This window comes from Plecotus auritus (assembly GCF_963455305.1).
Source record: "Plecotus auritus genome assembly, chromosome: 7".
Classification (NCBI taxonomy): Eukaryota; Metazoa; Chordata; class Mammalia; order Chiroptera; family Vespertilionidae; genus Plecotus; species Plecotus auritus.
Genome location: NC_137774.1, coordinates 86797089 through 86815683, shown reverse-complemented (window position 1 = coordinate 86815683; position 18595 = coordinate 86797089). Strand labels below are relative to the sequence as shown.

The following is an 18595-nucleotide window of genomic DNA, read 5'->3' as shown; positions in this document are numbered from 1 at the left end:
ATGTAACATTTTTTCTTATTTTTTGTTGAGGTATATTTTTTTAAGATCTATGTATTAGTTTTTTGTAACATACTGGTTTTCAAAAAGAAAGAAATGTGTTTTGAAATGTGGGCAGGATCTGGATAGATGCAGGTGGTCACATGATGTTTCAGGAGAAGAAGGTATAAGCACCGCTTCTGAAACAATTCAGAGCCTGGGTGGCCAGGCCATGGAGTGTATGGGGCCTGTGGCTAGAAAGATATGAGGAGGGCAGGGATGCCAAGGAAGACCCTGCACTGAATTCCGGAGAGAACAGGGAGCCAGCGAAGGATTGTGAAGAGAGGAATCTGGGACACAGATGGGCCTTTGTCACCTCTGAGAAGAGGGAGCATTGACATTGAGAAAATCTTGCAGATCTTGGTGAGAGTTCCTGGGACGGCTACCCTCTCTTTGCTCCTTTCTCATCTCTCTCAGCAGGAAAGGTTGTGTGTGTTGCATATATTCTGTGTAACAGCAACAATAAGAGTGATTACTTTTCATTTCTGTTCTTCTATGTAATGGAACTATTAGACTGTGGCAGATCCCTTAATGTGATGATCATCTTTGAGTGATTTTGACTGGAAATGTTTGCATGAATGGTGGTAATTGCCACCATTGTGTGTGAAGAATGAGGCTATAGGCTCATGTTCCAGAATCTTATCAACCCTGAAGTGCCATTGACTGTGCCTCGTGTGGTTGGGCAGGCACTGAGGGAGCCTTGGAGGGGTAGGTGGGCACGCTGGCTTTTGGCTGACTATAAGGACAAGCCTGACTAACTGGTGGGGCCAGGAGGTGGCTTTCTGTTGGAGACTGGTTTCTCCTCATACAGAGGACAGCTGCCCTCCGTCAGCCAGTCAGGTAGCTCCAGAATCGGCCTACCTGTGGGTGAGGACATGTCTCTTAGTTATCTAGTCTCCACCTTCACCCATTATCCATTAGCTGCCTGCACTATAGGGCAGGCCTCAGAACCTGCTGTTTGTAGGACTGGGGTCTTGGTTCTGTGGGGAGGCTGCCTCCCTCCAGGGCTGGTTTCTAGGCCGCTGCCGGCCTCTTTCTCACCATCGCCATCAGGTGTGTTTTTCTTGACACAGTGGCAGACTTTTGACCTTGGCTTTTAGGGGATCATTTCACATGTTCATTCCATGTTCCTGTTGCATTAGGAGCCACCTCCTGTCCTTCGTCTTTGGGTTCTGACACCAGCCCGGATGCAGACAGAGGCCTGCTTTGCCATAGCCTCCTGGGGGCCCTTGTGCCAGCCTGGGCATCTGCTGAGGCCTGGTTTTTATAAGGAGGCCCCAGGAGACCTCTTGGTTCTGTCATGAGGAATCCCAGGGCTTCTGAGGTGGAACCTGGTCAAATATGCTAAACAGAACAGTAACCAGCCCACAGAGGACCCAAGGCACTCATACTGTGAATTCTCTTCTCACCACCATAACCAACACTAGCCTAATATTTCCATAAAGCAGTTCTATGGAAACATTAGGCTGCTTGACAGAGGAAGGTGTCTCCCCAAGGCAATCTGAAAGGGTCTGGAAGGACAGGAATCCAGTCTGCCCTCCTTGACTGGGAAAGTTTGTGCTTTGGACCCTTCCCTCCCACCTCTCCCCATTTTCCTCCAGCACTTTCGTCTCTTTTCCTTCCTCTTTCTCGCCCTCCCCTCTGTCCTCCACCTCACCCCACTATCCCTACTCTCTTCTTCTCTGCCCTTCTTTCATCCCCCCACCTTCCTCCATCCTTCTGGCCCTAACTACGGCACACTCCCCTGCTGTCCTTGGGTTCTGAGTCAGTTCAGACAGCTATCCCTGAGCCTTTATGGACCCCTTCCCCACCAGGGGCAGTCAGCGCGATCATTACACTCATTTATTTATTCAACAGGATCTAGCAAGTGCTCTGTGTCAGGCAAGGCATTAGCTCCTGGGAATACAATGACAAATTAAGAAATTGGAAGGATAACCTCTCTGTTGAGGGTGGAGCGAGATGACTTTGCTGCTACAAACACACATTCCTGAGTCTAGTCCAGCCGTGGGCAAACTACGGCCTACGGGCCGGATCCGGCTGTTCTATCTGGTTCTCTTGCTCTCCCCTCCGCTCCTTTACTTTGAATTTATATTAGTTCACACAAACACTCCATCCATGCTTTTGTTCCAGCCCTCCGGTCCAGTTTAAGAACCCATTGTGGCCCTCGAGTCAAAAAGTTTGCCCACCCCTGGTCTAGTCTCTTTAACCTGGTTCCTTGGTTCCGGGCCACACCCAGGAATCTGCATTTTCTAAGGGGCCATCCAAGTGATGCTGGTGCAGGTGGTGCTGATGCAGATGGGTCCAGGTGGGCCCTGAGTCAATCTCAAAGAAACATTGCTTTCACCATGAGGCCGTGTCCAAAGCTACCCTTTGGGAGTGTTTGTTGACTGTGCCCTGCGATTTTAACTGCCCTGCTTGCCTTTAAGAGGTTAGGAAGTATAGAGTCTTGGAGAAGGATCTTAATTTCACATGGGTGTTAACATCAGACAATCCCAGATACCAGGCACAAGCTTTTATGGGGGATTGTTGTGACTTACCAGAATATGCTGTGCTTAGCAATTATTCTCTAGAAAACTGACTTAACACCAGGCTGCCTCCTGCCCCACTTCTCGGCGACTCCTGCACTCCCATGCTGCACCTCCATACTCCAAGCACATGTGTCTGTGGCATTTCTCCATCACAAGGGTGGACCCTAGCATTTAGCTCTCCTAGAATGAATCTTCCCTGAAGTTTGCCTCTCCTGGCCATGGGCTACCACCCCCACCCCGCCCTGGGTCATAAGTAGGAGGGGACACATGTGTCATCATCACAGTTTGGTGGCAAGAACAGAAGCCTGTCTAACAGGATTTAAATCAAGGAAGACAGACCACAAACACAGGGGACTCTCACATGCCCCTGGGCAGGTAGTGGAGCCACACCTCTCAGCAGATGGGCAGCTGAAGTCGCCAGGCAGCCCCCACCCCCTGGCCTCACATCTCCACTGTGTACCTGCCTTGCTCCCTATGTGCCATCATCCACATGCACCAGAGCTGTCCCCTATGGTGGCCTGTCCCTGCATATGGATGAGACCACCTAGTTCTAGCACCCAGCACTGCCTCAATTCCAAGTTTCAGCAAAAACATAATTTGATTGACTGTTTAGGTTTGGTTGATTGATGCGGGAGATTGGGCTCACACAGTGCTTTTCTAGGCTACAGATCTGCTGCTTCTCTTTGAGGGGTCAAGGGCTGGACGAAATGATTGACAGTGAGTGGTTGCTGTCCCAGGTGTAGCTGGGGTGGCACAGCCGCACCAGTAGAGGGCAGTGTCCCATGTACACAGATATGATTGCTAGGAGGTTTCTGGAAGAGCTTGGATGAGCCTCAGTAAAGGGCAAAGGAGCATTATTTGCTGAGCTTGTGCCCTGTGCGCTGGGCTCATCTCACATCTTTTCACAGCAGCATGCTGTACAGAAGTAACTGGGACCCAGGGTGCTCCATTAACCTAACCCAGTACTGTTTTCAGTGGCAGTACCAGCATTCACACTGGGTTCTTTCAACTTGAAACACTGATATTTCCAGCGTGCCCCACTGCTGCCCTGGCTCGTGGGCAGCAGGAGGAATTCCATGGAGTCAGAAATCTGGACACTGAGGTCAAAGTCAAGCTCAGAAGGAGCAGATGAGGATCCTAGACTGAGGTCTATAGTTCAGCTCTAGAGAATGCCACTGAGTACCTTCCCAGTGGCCCAGGGGAGTTTCACCGGGCCTCCTTGTGAGATGTCTCTTTTGCCCACGACAGCATCTTAATGGCACGTCTGGTGTTTGGCAGTTTGGGGGTCGCCAGTTCCTCCATGGAGCTTTGGCTGGAGTGTGCCACATATCACAAGGGCTAGAGGGTGCCACATATCAGTAGGGCTTTGAAGCTGAGTGGTCTCTGAGCCCTGCTCTGTGACTCAGGGCCAGGCCACTCAATCCCCATGGGGCTTGGTTTTTAAGTGGAGATGGTCCCTCCTCCGCAGGGCTGTGGCAGTTTTTAACTGAGTCAGTGTGTGAGAAAGTACTTTGCACTGTGCTGGAGACATAGTAATTACTCAATAAATAGCTGCTGTAATAATAATAATATAGTAATAATGATGATGACTCTTAGTTGCTTGAATGCAGGAAGTATATTGTGTGTTTTTCTACCCCCTACAGCACCAGTAAAATGCCTTTGATAGGGTAGGTGCTGAGAAAATATTTGCTGAATGGATTTATTATACAAGGGTATGTAGAAAGTCTGGAAGCAGAGATGAAAAGACATAAAGAATTTGTTGATATTGCACTACAATACAGAATGTAATATAATATAATACAATGCAGTATGTAAAATGTAACAGTGGGTTGTCCATTATCAGCAATGCAGGGTTCAATGCTTTATGCAAAATTGCCGTGAACATTGTAGATTAATGCTGCGTTTCCATCAATTTCTGCACATGCATCCGTGATGTGTTGCCTCAGATGGTTTTTGTCTCTGATTTCCATTGAATTCAACTTGTGTCTTTAGCCTACTCCAGAAGAAATAATCTAGAAGATTCATATATACAAAAATAAAATATTAATATCTGTTTCCAGACTTTTTGGCCAATGGTCACCCTGTCAGTACCTTTCATCTCTCCCGCTCAGTACCCCTTCTCTGTGGACTGAGACACCAGCGTCTCCTCTGAGTCTTCTCCCCTCTGTGAGGTCCAGCATCCTGACCCACTTTCTCCCATCAGAATGTGGAGTCTAGACCTCCTCCTGTTGACCTTCCTTTCTCCAGTTTCCCTCCATGTCCCCAACTGGTAAAGCCCTTCTTCCTTGGACAGGAGATAGACACATCTGTTCTTCTCCTCTGAGCTTCTCTAAGACTGCCCATGCGCCCATTCTGTCACACAGCTGTCCCCAGACATGCAGTGAGAACCAGTCTCCATGTTTGCAGACTTCACATGACATGTGAGACCTGTTCTTGTTCAAGCTGCAAAGGTGCTGGGTTATCCCTAGATGCTTTGGGTCCCCTAGTTTGACTGGAGCTAAAACATAACTATATGGAAAATGGGGGTATGGGCACTGAGGCCTTCAGGAAGTTATTCCATTGGCCAGAGTGGAACCACCCCCACAGGATGGTACCTGTGATGGGCTTCTGGTGCTGATGACTTTAGCATCTTTTTAAAAAATTGAGATATAATTGACATATAACGCTGTGTAAATTTAAGGTGCACAACATGTTGATTTAGTTCATGTATATGTTGCAATATGATTACCACCATTGCATTAGCTAACACCTCCATTACATCACATAATCATCATTTCCTTTTGTGGTGAGAGCATTTAAGATCTAGTCTCTTAGCAACTTTGGAGTTTATAATACAGTATTATTGACTATAATCACTATGCTATACATCAGATATCCAGAACTTACTCATCTTCCGACTGCAAGTTTAGACCCTTTGACTAACATTTCTCCATTTCCCCCACTTCCCAGTCTGTGGTAAGCACAATTCCCCCTGTTTCTACAAGTTAGGCTTTTTTTTTTTTTCCCCAGATTTCACATGTGAGAACATTTGTCATTCACTGTCTGACTTAGCTCACTTAGTATAATGCCCTCCAGGCCCATCCATATTGATGCAAATGGTGGGATTTCCTTTTTTCTAGTAGCTGAATAAAATTCCAGTGTGTGTACTAGTATGTCATGACTTCAATCACTTTAGCGTCTCTCTCTCTCTTCCACAGGACACCAGCAATGATTGGCTGTTCCTTCGTAGTCAACAGGAAGTTCTTTGGTGAAATTGGTCTACTGGACCCTGGGATGGATGTGTATGGAGGAGAAAACATCGAACTTGGAATCAAGGTTTGTGACATGGCGACCTTTGCTCTTATTCACATTTGTGAGCAGAGCTGCCTGGTCTTCTTCATGTGTATCTCAGACTTCCTTAGCTGGTGAATGACAGATTCCTTCATTCCGCGAGGATGTTCCAGCAAGATTGTCACCCCTCTTTAGACAGGGAATCCTGGGCTTTCCCTTTCAAAGAGTTGAACAATTTATTCAATGCCTCGGTGACTCACTCTGGACATTAGCCACAGAATTTATTTCCTATTCTCTTCCAGTTTCATTCTCTCCTTACATTTGTCTTAAAATTAAATTACTCCTTAAGTTAGTATTGCCATTCTATGAATTTTGATGTTTTATGTACATTGTAGAATCACAAGATGCCAGAGAAGAGCAGGGCCATGTTCTGTGGGACCCTCCCTTGTCTCAGAAATGCTTCTAAAGAGAATGACAGGGTCGGGGAGTGAGAAGAATGCAGAATGGGCCTCTTGCTGGGCCCCTAGGTCAGATCACTTCCACTGTTAGATATGTTATATACTGGGTTTTGCTTAAGATTTTGTTTGAAAAGAGAATTCCACTGCAAAAAAATAAAATAAAATTGGACACATTGATATATTCCAACCTCCTCCTTTTAGAATTAAGATAAATGACTGCCCCCAACTGGTAAGGTACACCTTTAGGCCCTGTCAACCTCTTAACAGTAGACTTACTTGCTCCTGCCTAGTGCAAGTCTCTCTCCACATTGCAAAGAGTGAGTGCTAGGAGGACGCCCTTCCTGCCGAGGTCTCTGTGTCTGTTGACGCCTGTCCGGAGCGTTTGCATACCTAGGCCCCTGGAAAGTAGGCTTGTTGGAAATGGCCCAGGACACAATTGTAAGGATCTAAGTTTATTGCATTTCTTGCAACTTCCTGTTGTATTCTTGATTTTGTTCTACCAGGCAGGTACCCAGTGCAGAATCCCTATCCCTAATCAAAGCCTGCTCTGTTTGTGATTTCATTGGTTTAGCCCTAGCTGCTCAGTACCTTTAAGACACCCCATCAGCCCCTCATCAACACTTGAGTCCGCTTTGTGGAGTGAAAGGCTGTGTGCCCATATGATGTAATGAATGGCCAGGCTACACGAGTGAAGGAAATGGTGGGGACCCTCTCTGGATCCTAAAATCGCTCCCTTTTGGAGATCACAGACTCTTCCTGTGCTTTCAATTTCAGGCAGGGTTCTTTCCTCAGTGGAATTTGCATGAGATTTCTTTGTAAAGTCTGGCAATTAAAAATCCATCAATATGTTATCATAGCTAATACACTGTCTTTCATCTGTTTTGAATTTAATTTCATACACAGATCTGGACCTAGCATGTTGAACTTGGCCCTGCTCCCACCTTCTCATCCCTCCTTGTGCTGACTCCATAGAAGCCTGTTTTCTGCCCATTCTTAAAGCAGAGTTGAGTGCTGTTGATGCCATAAAGATCAAGGCCTGGGTTCAGGGTCTTCAGAGCCACCGTCTACACACTATCCTGTGGTTCTCAAAGTGTGGTCCCTGACCAGCAGCGTCAACTTCATCTGGGAACTTGTTACAAATGCAGATTCTCAGGCCCCACCTCAGACCCCCCTACATCAGACACTCTGGGGTAGGGTCCAGAAACCTGTGTTTTAACAAGCCTTCCAGGGGATTCTGTCACATGGCCAAGCTTAGGTGCTACTGGGTCTACACCTTGACCTTAGTCAGCTTCCTAGCAAATGCATACTTTTCTCAGAAAGGAGCCCACGTGAGAGTTCACATGTTTCAAGGCCCTCCTCCAGGTGTCCTCATGGCCATTGCGGGGCCACAGTTAGTCCCTTCTCCTCGCTCCCTTGCTCCCCCCGCTCCCCTTAGGTAACAATACCTACTCCCTCCTTAGCTTAATATGCAGGTGTCTGGACCAAGTGATTGTAGGTTCCTGGATAGGGCTCCCTTTTACCTGGAGATCTATGTAAGCTGCTTTGTTTACCAATCATAGTATTTCTCTTTTCATTTTGTGCTATTTTATACTGCTTAGAGCACAAATTGGGGGAATAATAAATACATGTTTAAGAAAGCCATCCCCACAGCTTGAAAAAACTTCGAGCTTTTTGTAATCTTCTACACGCATATATAATTTGAATACAGTGGGCACACATACATTTATATAAATTAGCTAGGAGAAATGATACAGAATCCTGTGCTTAAGTTAAGTGGGACGTTTTCAATATGAGCATACCATACTTTCTTTGGGATATTTTTTTCACCAAGAAATAGGTCCATCTGCAATCTTTCTAACTATTCTCTGACATTTTTCATTACTTTTTAATTCCTCAGAAAGTAGAGTGTCACAAGAATAGGAAGAATAGACAGTGTCGCTGAGGCTCAAGGCTGACTTCCGGCTGTCGCTCGGATGAAAGGCAGCTTGCCTGTGACCAAAACAATCGATACAATACAGTGAAGGGGGAGAAAAGCTTCCCAGGACTGAGAAAATAAATGAGGTTAGAAATGGAAAGGTTTCATCTTGTTCTGAGTAACATTCATCAGAAACTTTTAATGAGGCATATTATTGTAACATACCTAAATGGGAAGAAAAAAAATCTCCAAGGAAAGAAGAGCAGATAGATCACTTTTAAGTGGAATAAAATCAGGTGGCTTCAGACTTCCCTGGTATCAGTCTTCTTTGGGAAGAAAAGGCACTACTTATTCTGAACCGCCATATAAAAGAGTGACAGGCAAGACTGCTGAATCCTGTCACACAGCTGTTCCTAATGGAAGACAATAGAAAGGTGCTGTCAGATCCTACAACTATCAGAAAATGTCTTAGCTCGAACAGGACCCTCGAGCACTGAGTAAAAGACAGGATTCATGTGTGTGTACATGGCTGTTAAAAATATTTGTGAGGCCAAGGACCCACAATAGAGATGGAGATGGAGATAAGAAAGCATGTGGGTGTGGGATGCACAGGTGTGATAACCTTCTTACCTGGCCCATCCCAGCCTGAGGGCCTTCTCCTGGGTGCAGTTTTTGCCAATACTCCACAATAGTCCCAGTCAATGCATTCAGAATCGTATCCTGGTGAATTAGGGGGAAAGGATGTATATATTTTAATTTGTACAGAGTAACAATAATATTCTTAAAAAGCAGATTTTGCCCAACCGGCATTGCTCAGTGGTTAGCGTCAACCTGTAAACCTGGTCAGGGGACAGGCCCGGGTGGCAGGCTCAATCCCCAGTGTGGGACATGCAGGAGGCAGCCAATCAATGATTCTCTCTCATCATTGATGTTTCTATCTCTCTCTCCCTCTCCCTTCCTCTCTGAAATCAATAAAAAAATATATATTTTAAAAGCAGAGTTAGACCTGGGTGCCACAACTGCTACTTGCATAATTGGATGCCTTGGGCCACACCATTTTTTTCTGAAGAGCCGGGATGCCATTCTTATGATTCAGGTGGGTCCAAGATGGGCATCCTTGCCACCTTGCCTGGCCCAGTCCACTTGAACTCAACTCATTGAAGATCTAAAGGGTCACCCACAGGCTGGGGTGCTCAGAGTCCCTATGCTGATTAGGATAGCTTCATCAGTAGATTTGGAGAATTGCTTCCTTGAGAGGGATCATTCAGAAAACCCCAGACCCCCAAATGAACTCACACTGATCTCTTCTGTCCCATCTTTTGCTCACCTTGTCTCTTGTCTCTGAGAAGCTAGTGGTGTAATTCAGTCTGAATCTGAAGGCCTGGAAATCGGGGGATATATATATATAGTCCCAGTCTGAGTCGGAAAGTCCAAGAACCAGGAGTGCTGATGTCTGAGGACGAGTGAATATAGATGTCTTAGCTCACGCAGAAACGTGAGACAGGTGCTTTGATCTCCAGCCTCTCCTCTGTCTGTGGGTCTGAGACTCACCCTCCAGCATCCATCTGAATCAGGATAGATTCCCTGCCCTCTCTGAAGCTCCTGACACAGGCCCCCAATGCCCAGAAGCCTCCTGTGACCTTTGTCTTCCATTTGGAACTCTTGGGCTCAAGTCTGCTACATCTGGTGAATGTTGTGATTGGAAAACTGTCACTCCTGGAGGGGACTCAGACTGGGCCGTATATGTCCCCCAATTCTCAGGTCTTGAGGGTATGTTTTGGAATTTTGTTTACTTTTTCTAATCTCTAGATTGCTTGTGGCTTTGGTTCTCCCTTTGCTGCTGGCATTGGTCATATCTGGCTGTGTGAATGTCTTCTTAGTGCATGGTTAGAGTTTACCTGTGTTCAAATTCAGAGCAAAGTTGCTAGTCTTGTCTGGGGATAGAACAGACTTTTGGGTTTCACAGACTGGACTTTAATCTGGAGGCATATATTATATGTGGCCAACAGGTCAGTCAAATGCTTTTGAATATGAGGAAGACGTGTTGAGTGCCTTCTCTGCTCCAGCAGGCACCTTCACTGCAGATACCTCTGTAGATAGGCATGGTCAGGCAGAAAATCCATTCCTTTAACAGATAATTATCAATCTGAGTATGAAAAGATAGGATGGGGGATGCTGTGGGAGAATATATCTATTCTAGAGTGTTGGGATGAGCCTCCCTAAGGAAAAGATGTTTAAGATTTTAGAAATGAGTTGAATTTAGATAGACAAAGAGAGTGTGGGAGAGGAGTGTGGGAGTAGGAATATGCCAGGCAGTTACAGTCATGCAAAATGAGTAAGTCCTAGAGATCTACTGTGTGGGCTTCGTGCCTAGAGTTAATACTTATTATATACTTAAAAAATTTGCTAAGAGGGTAGATATTTTGTAATGTTCTTTTTAAAAAAACACTTTATTTATTTATTTATTTATTTATTTATTTATTTATTTATTTATTTTGAGAACAAATTGACATACATCACTGTATCAGTTGAAGGTGCACAATATAATAGTTTGACTTACATATATTGTGAAATAATTACTGCAATATATTTATTTAGCATCCATCTTGTCTAGATACAGTACAAAAAGAAAGAAAATGATTTTTTTCCTTGTGTGAGAACTCTTAGGATTTACTCTCCTAACAACTTTCAGGCACAACATACAGCAGTACCTGCAGTCCTCATGCTGTACATTATATCCCTAGTAAATGTTTGTACCTTTGACCACCTTTCTTCAACCTCCTCTCCCCTCACCCCCTGCCTCTGGTAACAACAAATTTGATCTCTTTTTCTATGAATTTGGGGGGGTTTGTATTTGGGGTGTGTGTTTTTGTTAGATTCCATATAAAAGTGAGATCATATAGTATTTGTCTTTCTCTGTCTTATTTCACTCAGTATAATGTCCTCAAGGTCCAGCCATATTGTTGCAAATGGCAAGATTTCCTCGTTTTTTATGGATGCATAATTTTTCATTGCGTGCTTTACATATATTCATTCATCCATCAGTGAGCACTTAGGCTGCTTCCATGTTTTGGCTATTGTGTATAATGCTGTTATGAATATAGGGGTGGAGATATCTTTTCAAGTTGTGTTTTCATTCTCTTTGGACATATTCCCAGAAGTAGAGTTGCTGGATCATATGGTAATTCTGTTATTAATTTTTTGAGGATCCTTTATACTATTTTCCATAGTGGCTATACCAATTTACAACACTTCTAACAGTGTGCATCAGGGATCCCTTTTTTTCCACATCCATGACAGTATTTATTTATTTTTGGGTATTTTTGATGACAACCATTTTACCAGATATGAGGTGATATCTCGTTGTGGTTTTGATTTGTATTTCCCTAATGACTAGTGATGTTGATCATCTTTTCAGGTATCTATTGGCCATTTGTTTTTCTTCTTTGAAAAATGTCTATTCAGATCTTTTGCCTATTTTTAAAAATTGGATTATTTGGCTTTCTGCTATTGAATTGTATGAGTTATTTTTGTAATTTGAACTAGAAGCCCAGTGCATGAAATTCATGCATGGGTACAGTCCCTAGGCCTGGCCAGTGATCAAGGCCGATTGGGGCTTTCTGGCTGCCGGCCGGGGCCTTCCTCCATTCTGCATTACCCCCTGGTGGTCAACACATATCATAGCAAGCGATGGAACTCTCAGTCTTCTGGTCGAGCTCCTGAGGGGACACTTTGCATATTAGCCATATATATATATATATATATATATATATATATATATATATATATATATATATAGATATATATATCTATATATGTCTATATATAGATATATATATCTTAGCATATGTATGGTTTGCAAATACTTATTCCGTAAGTTGTCTATTCACTTTGTTGTTTGTTTCTTTGCTGTGCAGAAGCTTTTTATTTTTTTATTTTTTGTTTGTGCTTCAGGTGTCATATGCAAAAAATCATTGCCAAGACCCATGTCAAGGAGCTCTTTTCCCCCCATGTTTTCTTCTAGGGGTTTCATGGTTTCTGTTCTTACATTTAGGCCTTTAAACCATTTCAAGTTTATTTATTTTTTAAATTTTTTTTATTGATTTTAGAGAGGAAGAGGGATAGAGAGATAGAAACATCAATGATGAGAGAGAATCATTGATTGGCTGCCTCCTGCACACTCCACTACTGGGGATCGAGCCCGCAACCCAGGCATGTGCCCTTGGCCAGAATCGAACCTGGGACCCATCAGTCTGCAGGCCAACGCTCTATCCACTGAGCCAAACCAGCTAGGGCTCAAGTTTATTTTTGTGAGTGGTGTACGATAAGGGTCCAGTTTTATTCTTTTGCATGTGAATATCCAGTTGTCTCACACCATATATTGAAGAGACTGTCCTTTCTACATTGAGTATTCTTGGCTCCCTAGTAAAATATTAGTTGACCATATATGCTGAGTATATTTCTGGGCTGTCAATTCATTTCTATAGATCTATTTGTCTGTTTTTGTGCCAGCATCATACCATTTTTATTATTATCACCTTATATTATAGTTTGAAATTGGGAAGTGTGATGCCTCTCACTCTGCTCTTCTTTCTCAGGCCTGCTTTGGCAATTTGGGGTCTTTTGTGGCGTCATATAAATTTTAGGATTTTTTCTACCTCTGTAAAAAATACCATTGCAGTCTTGATGGGGATTGCATTGAATCTATAGATGGCTTTTGGTAATACGGACATTTTAACAATATTAATTCTTCCAATCTATGAACACACAATACTTTTCCATTTATTTGTGCTTTCAATTTTTTAAATCAATGCCTTATAGTTTTCAGAGTAGAAATATTTCACCTTTTGATTAAGTTAACCCCTAAGTATTTTATTGTTTTTGATGCTATTTTAAGTTGGATCATTTCTTTATTTCTTTTTCAGAAAATTTGTTAGTATATAGAGACACTACTGATTTTTATAATCTAATTTTATATCCCACAACTTTACTGAATTAGTGATTAGATCTAACAGTTTCTTGGTGGAGTCTTTAGAATTTTCTCTCTATATATAATTATGTCATCTGTAACTAGAGATAATTTTACTTCTTCCTTTCCAATTCTGATGCTGTTCATTTCTTTTTCTTGCCTGATTGCTCTGGCAACAACTTTCAGTATTATGATATGAGGGTAGTGAGGGTGAATATTCTTGTCTTACTCCCACTCTCCAAGGAAAAGCTTTCAAACTTTCACCATTGAGTATGATCTTAGTTGTGGACTTATCTATATGGGCTCTATTATGTTGAAGTATGTTTCTTCCATATCTAATTTGTTAAGTTTTTATCATGAACAGATGTTGAATTTTGTCAAATGCTTTTTCTGCATCTACTGAAATGGTTGTATGATTTAAGTGTTATCACAAAATAGTAATAATCTGGTAGTAGTAAAAATAATCTCTCTGTATATAAAAGCCTAAATGACTGGCCGACCATTCGACCGTCCAACTGGTAGCTATGATGCACACTGACCACCAGGGGGCAGATGCTCAACGCAGGAGCTGCCGAGCTGCGGTGGCGTGGCAGCTATGGTTCTCCACTGACGCACCTGGAACCAGAGAGGAGGGAGCCCGATTCCAGGGTGTGTCACCCGAGCACCACCCTCTCGCAATCCGAGACCCCTCAGGGTATGTTGGAGAGCCAGTTTCCACCCGATACCCACAGCCAGGCCGAGGGACTCCACTCGTGCACAAATCTGTGTACCAGGCTTCTAGCCCATTGGCTCTCCACTTCAGGTCAGGCTCCCCACCGGGCCTCTAGCCCATTGCAGAGGTCATGGGTCTGGCTCTTATAGAAACTTTCAACTCAGTTAGCTAAATGATGAGACATGCAGGACCTACTGGCTGTGGCCCTGGCACCCACACCAGCCCCTCTACTTAATATTGATTTCCAGTGGAGGCAGTGAATTTTCCCACTACCCCTCTCAGCTGGGAAACTGGCCGTGGCATCCCTCCTTCCAGGTGGACAGTAGTGCCAGTGGGAAACTTCCGGGAAGGGAAGGAGGCGAAGGAGCAGCTTAGGTGGGAAGAAGGAGGTTCCTGCTACCACAGGACTCTGCCTTGGCAGAAGGGCCTGGGCAGGAGCCTGACACTGAGTAGGGTCCTGCCTTAGGCCAACTAGATTCCAGGCTAAGTAAATCCTGTTTGCTAAATAATTGCATTTTGCAGCTAAATGCCCACAAGTCATCAGTTACTGCCAAGCTTAGGGTAAAGTGAGATGAAAGAAGCGAGACAGATATAGAGAGAAAGTGACATAATATTGGGTGAAGAGAGGAGGGAGCCCAATTCCAGGGTGCATCACCCGAGAACCACCCTCTCACAATCCAGGACCCCTCAGGGGATGTTGGAGAGCCCGTTTCGGCGATCCCCACAGGCCAGGCTGGGGACCCCCACCCACCGGTGCACGAATCTGTGAACCAGGCCTCTAGTAATAAATAAAGAGTGTAGGAGGAAACTTCTGGAGGTGATGGATATATTTACAGCATAGATTGTGGTGATGGCTTCACAGGTGTACATTTATCTCCAAACTCATCAAGTTGATTTTTTTGTGTGTTGATCATAGCTCAATAAAATGATTTAAAAAAGAAAAAGATTATTTTAGTCAGGAGAAAAAAATGTGCAAAGGTTTAGAATTCTCAGAGGAAAACGTGTCAGGGAACTGTGGAAATTCCATATGGCTGGAGCAAGAAAGGAAGAGGAAAACATGTTAGATGTAGTGGAAGGACCAATGTGAACATTTTTTTTTGGGGGGGGTGGGCGGGGAAGATATACACACATATATATACATTAAATAAAAATATATATACACACTGAATAATTATTAATTTAAATTATTAAAGTTAAATCTGAAAAGAAAGAATCATCAATTGAGCTATCAGCTGTTAAAGTGTGTATATTTTTGGGGGACACCCTGTGTATATATAGTACCATATGCTCACCACCTGCTCCTTTGAAGAGATTTAAGGGAAGTAGGGTCATCAGACTTTTTAAAATAAATTAATGGATCATTATGACTGCCATGTGGAAAATAGATTATAAAACTCAGTAGACTCAGAAGAATGGCACTGAGAGAGCTTGGACTGTGGTTGGGGCAGTGGGAGAGAAATGGATAAATTCAGAAACAGAATTTTGAAGGAAATTAGGATTAAGGCTGACTCCCAAGTTGCTCACTTGAGAGTGCTATTCTCTGAGATAAGGACACCACTAGGGGAGGTTTGGAGAAAGCAGAGAGACGATGTTTTCTATTTTAGATATGGTCAGTCTGTAATTTCTGAAACACTCCAGTTCATCCAATAGGCAGTTGGCTGTGTGGGGACTGAGCAAAGGAGAGAAAACTTGAGATAAATTTGGCCATCAGTGGCACATAGATCATATTTCAAGTCATGAGAGGGAAAAGGTTGCCTAAAGAAGGGAGGAGGGGTGAGACAGAAGTCCAGATAAAAGTTAACATGGAAGGCGTGGAAGGAGCAGCTGGAAAGGAAACTGAGAAGGAGTGACCTGGAGGGTGAGTTCATGGCAGCTGAGAGAAGAGTGCATGTAAGTACCCAAAGGTGGACTTAGCAACAGTAGGCATGGAGAATAGAGGATGAATGTGAACGCCATTTAGGAGGCATGACCACCAGGACCTGGTTGGCGATTGAATGTGAAGAAAGAATGAGAGGAGAGTGGAAGGAAACCTCCAGCTTTCTGAGCACCTAGGTGGATTCAGTTCGAGAACACCGGCCGAGAAGAAGGTCTTAGGTGGAGACTCGGGAAGTTCCATTTTAGAGATTTTGGGTTTGAGGAGTAGCAGTCCTCTGTGACCTGGCAGTGTGATATGAAGGGAATGTAGTAGCAGGAATTGGTAGAGGGGTTCCAGGACAACTGTAGGGTGTTTGCCATTCCACTCTGGTATCTGCTGGACGTGGTGCCTAGCATTTGGCTGAATTAAAGTAGGGGCGTGGTGATCCCTTGTATGATTTGAACCAGTGGCTGACAGCAGGGAGTTGCCCTTTGTGCTACACCTAAAAAACTCAAGAGTTAGGGAAATAGTGGGTTTTTTTAAATTGAGGACTCTGTCCTTTTTTATGAAATGTTTTTGGGAGAAGATCTTAATTTTTTAAGATGATTAGAACTTTCACATCTCGCATCTCGGCTCCATATTCTAATTTCACGCAGGTACGTGGGATTCCTAGCTGCTCACCCAGCCCTACTGTGTTCGCCTGCTTGTTTCTGTAGCACCTCCCTAAAGGAGATGGTGAGGCCCCACCAGAGCCCCCGCTGATGAGCCACCTCCCTGTAAAGTTTGAACATCTTTAGTGACACCTTGCTCTCCCAGTATTCACTGCTATGTGCATACCATGTGCAGAACTGCTTTACAGGGCACAGAAAGAGCAGGAGAAAGGTAATTTAAACAGCAATTCTGGCATTAGATATCAGGGTCATTTTGTATCTTGATTGAAATGTATTGTCAGCTTCTTAAACAAGAAAAATAGACTCGTGTAGAAAGTTGCAAAAACAAAAAACACACACATGCACATACACCACACACACACACACACACACACACACACACACATCAAATAAACCTTTCTCAAGATACTTTCCAAAAAACAGCAATGGAATGTCGATGTAGAATAAAATGGCTTCCACAGTTTCTAAAATCCTTTAATGCTAATTTTTACAGGCTGGGAATTGCACCCTGAGTGGATGAGGGGTTTAGATTATTTTGTTTCTTGTTATTTTTTCCCCTCAAAACAAATTGGAGGATGAAGAATTCAGTAATTACATTTTATGTTAATTTCTCTTATTTTAATTTAACATTTAATTATGGAGAATTAAAACATACACAAAAATAGAGCAGTCTAATGAACCCAATCTCCTACTCATTCAACTTCAGCAAATACCAACATTTTATGTGTTTTTCAACTACTGCTCCTCAGCTTTTTAAAAAGAAATTCCCAGCCCTGGCTGGTGTGGCTCAGTTGGTTAGAGCATCATCCCAAGCACTGAAGGGTCATGGGTTTGATTCCCAGTCAGGACATATACCCAGGTTTTGGGGTCCGTCCCCAGTCAGGGTGCGTTCAAAAGGCAATCAATCAATGCTTTTCTCTCACATTGATGCCTCTCTCCACATGCTCCCTGCCTCTCCCTTCCTCTCTCCAGATTCAATGAAAAATGTATCATTGGGTAAAGATGTTTTTTAAAAAAGCAAAGCCCCATATTTCACCTATAAACATTTAGAGTGTATTGCTAACATACAAAAACTTTTTAAAACATAGGCACAACATAATTTTATGTAAATTTTAGTAAAATCCAATACCCAGTTCATGTTTTTCAAAAATATTTCTCAAAAGTTTGTGAGATTTCTCTATCATCTATCTATCTACCTATCTATCTATTTATCTAGAACTGATTTGTTCAAATAAGGTTTCAAACAAGGTCCACACATTTCAGTAGGTTGATATGTCACTTAAGTACCTTTTAATATTTAACATTTCCCCTCATCTTTATTTTCTTATGTCATTCCTTTGTTGAAGACACCAAGTCATTTGTTCTATAAAATTTTGCACAATCTGAATATGGCAGATTGATTGATTCCTCTTGATGCCTTTGACATCTTCTAATCTCCATTTTCTCTAAGCTGTAACTATATCTAGAAGGTTGATTAGACTCAGTTTCCTTCCTTCCTTATTTCCTGGTAAGAATACTTTAGGTAGTGCTGTAAACTTCCTATTGCATTACATCAGGAAATGCATAACATTGGATTGTCTGACTTTTAGTTATGTTTAGATTCAACAGTGGGGCCATGTACTTTCAGCCCAATTCATCCTTTATAAAATTCTCCATCAACCTTTCACCCAGTGGTTTAAGCAGCCACTAATGGTCATTGCTTAGATCTGTATTTCTTCAGGGCCTACAAAATAGTGATTTTTAAATTTTATATTCATTATGCATTTATAAGCTGTGATTCTTCTACGGGTGTACCGGTTAATAATGCGGATTTTTTTCAATAGATGGAGTCACACATATCTTGATATATATGCGATTTGATATGTATGCTATTTTGTTGTATTGACAGCAAGCTTCAAAACTTCATATGTCAAATTTTCTGAAGGTGTTAACATCACAGATATTTTTACGCTTAAAAATGTCGAATTTTTTGCCAAAAAAAAAAAGAGCATTTGCGGGAAGTTTTAATTCATTACTTTATTTTGAAGAAAAGTGCTGCTGAAAGGTATCATATACTTCAGGAAGCTTATGGTGAACATGCTCCATCTCAAGATACTGTGAACGCTGGATTAATCACTTTAAAAGTGATCATTTCGATGTGAAATACAAAGAATGTCCAGGTTAACCGAAAAAGTTTGAAGA

General features: G+C 42.9%; 1 protein-coding gene across 1 annotated transcript in view; it reads left to right on the top strand.

Annotated features, from left to right (window-relative positions):
- GALNT17 (polypeptide N-acetylgalactosaminyltransferase 17) overlaps nucleotides 1-18595 on the top strand; it is a 439780-nt gene that overhangs the window by 338975 nt on the left and 82210 nt on the right. Inside the window, exon 6 of the mRNA XM_080679997.1 lies at nucleotides 5762-5879. Within this exon, the coding sequence (XP_080536123.1) occupies nucleotides 5762-5879 (118 nt within the window). The remainder of the gene's footprint in view (nucleotides 1-5761; nucleotides 5880-18595) is intronic.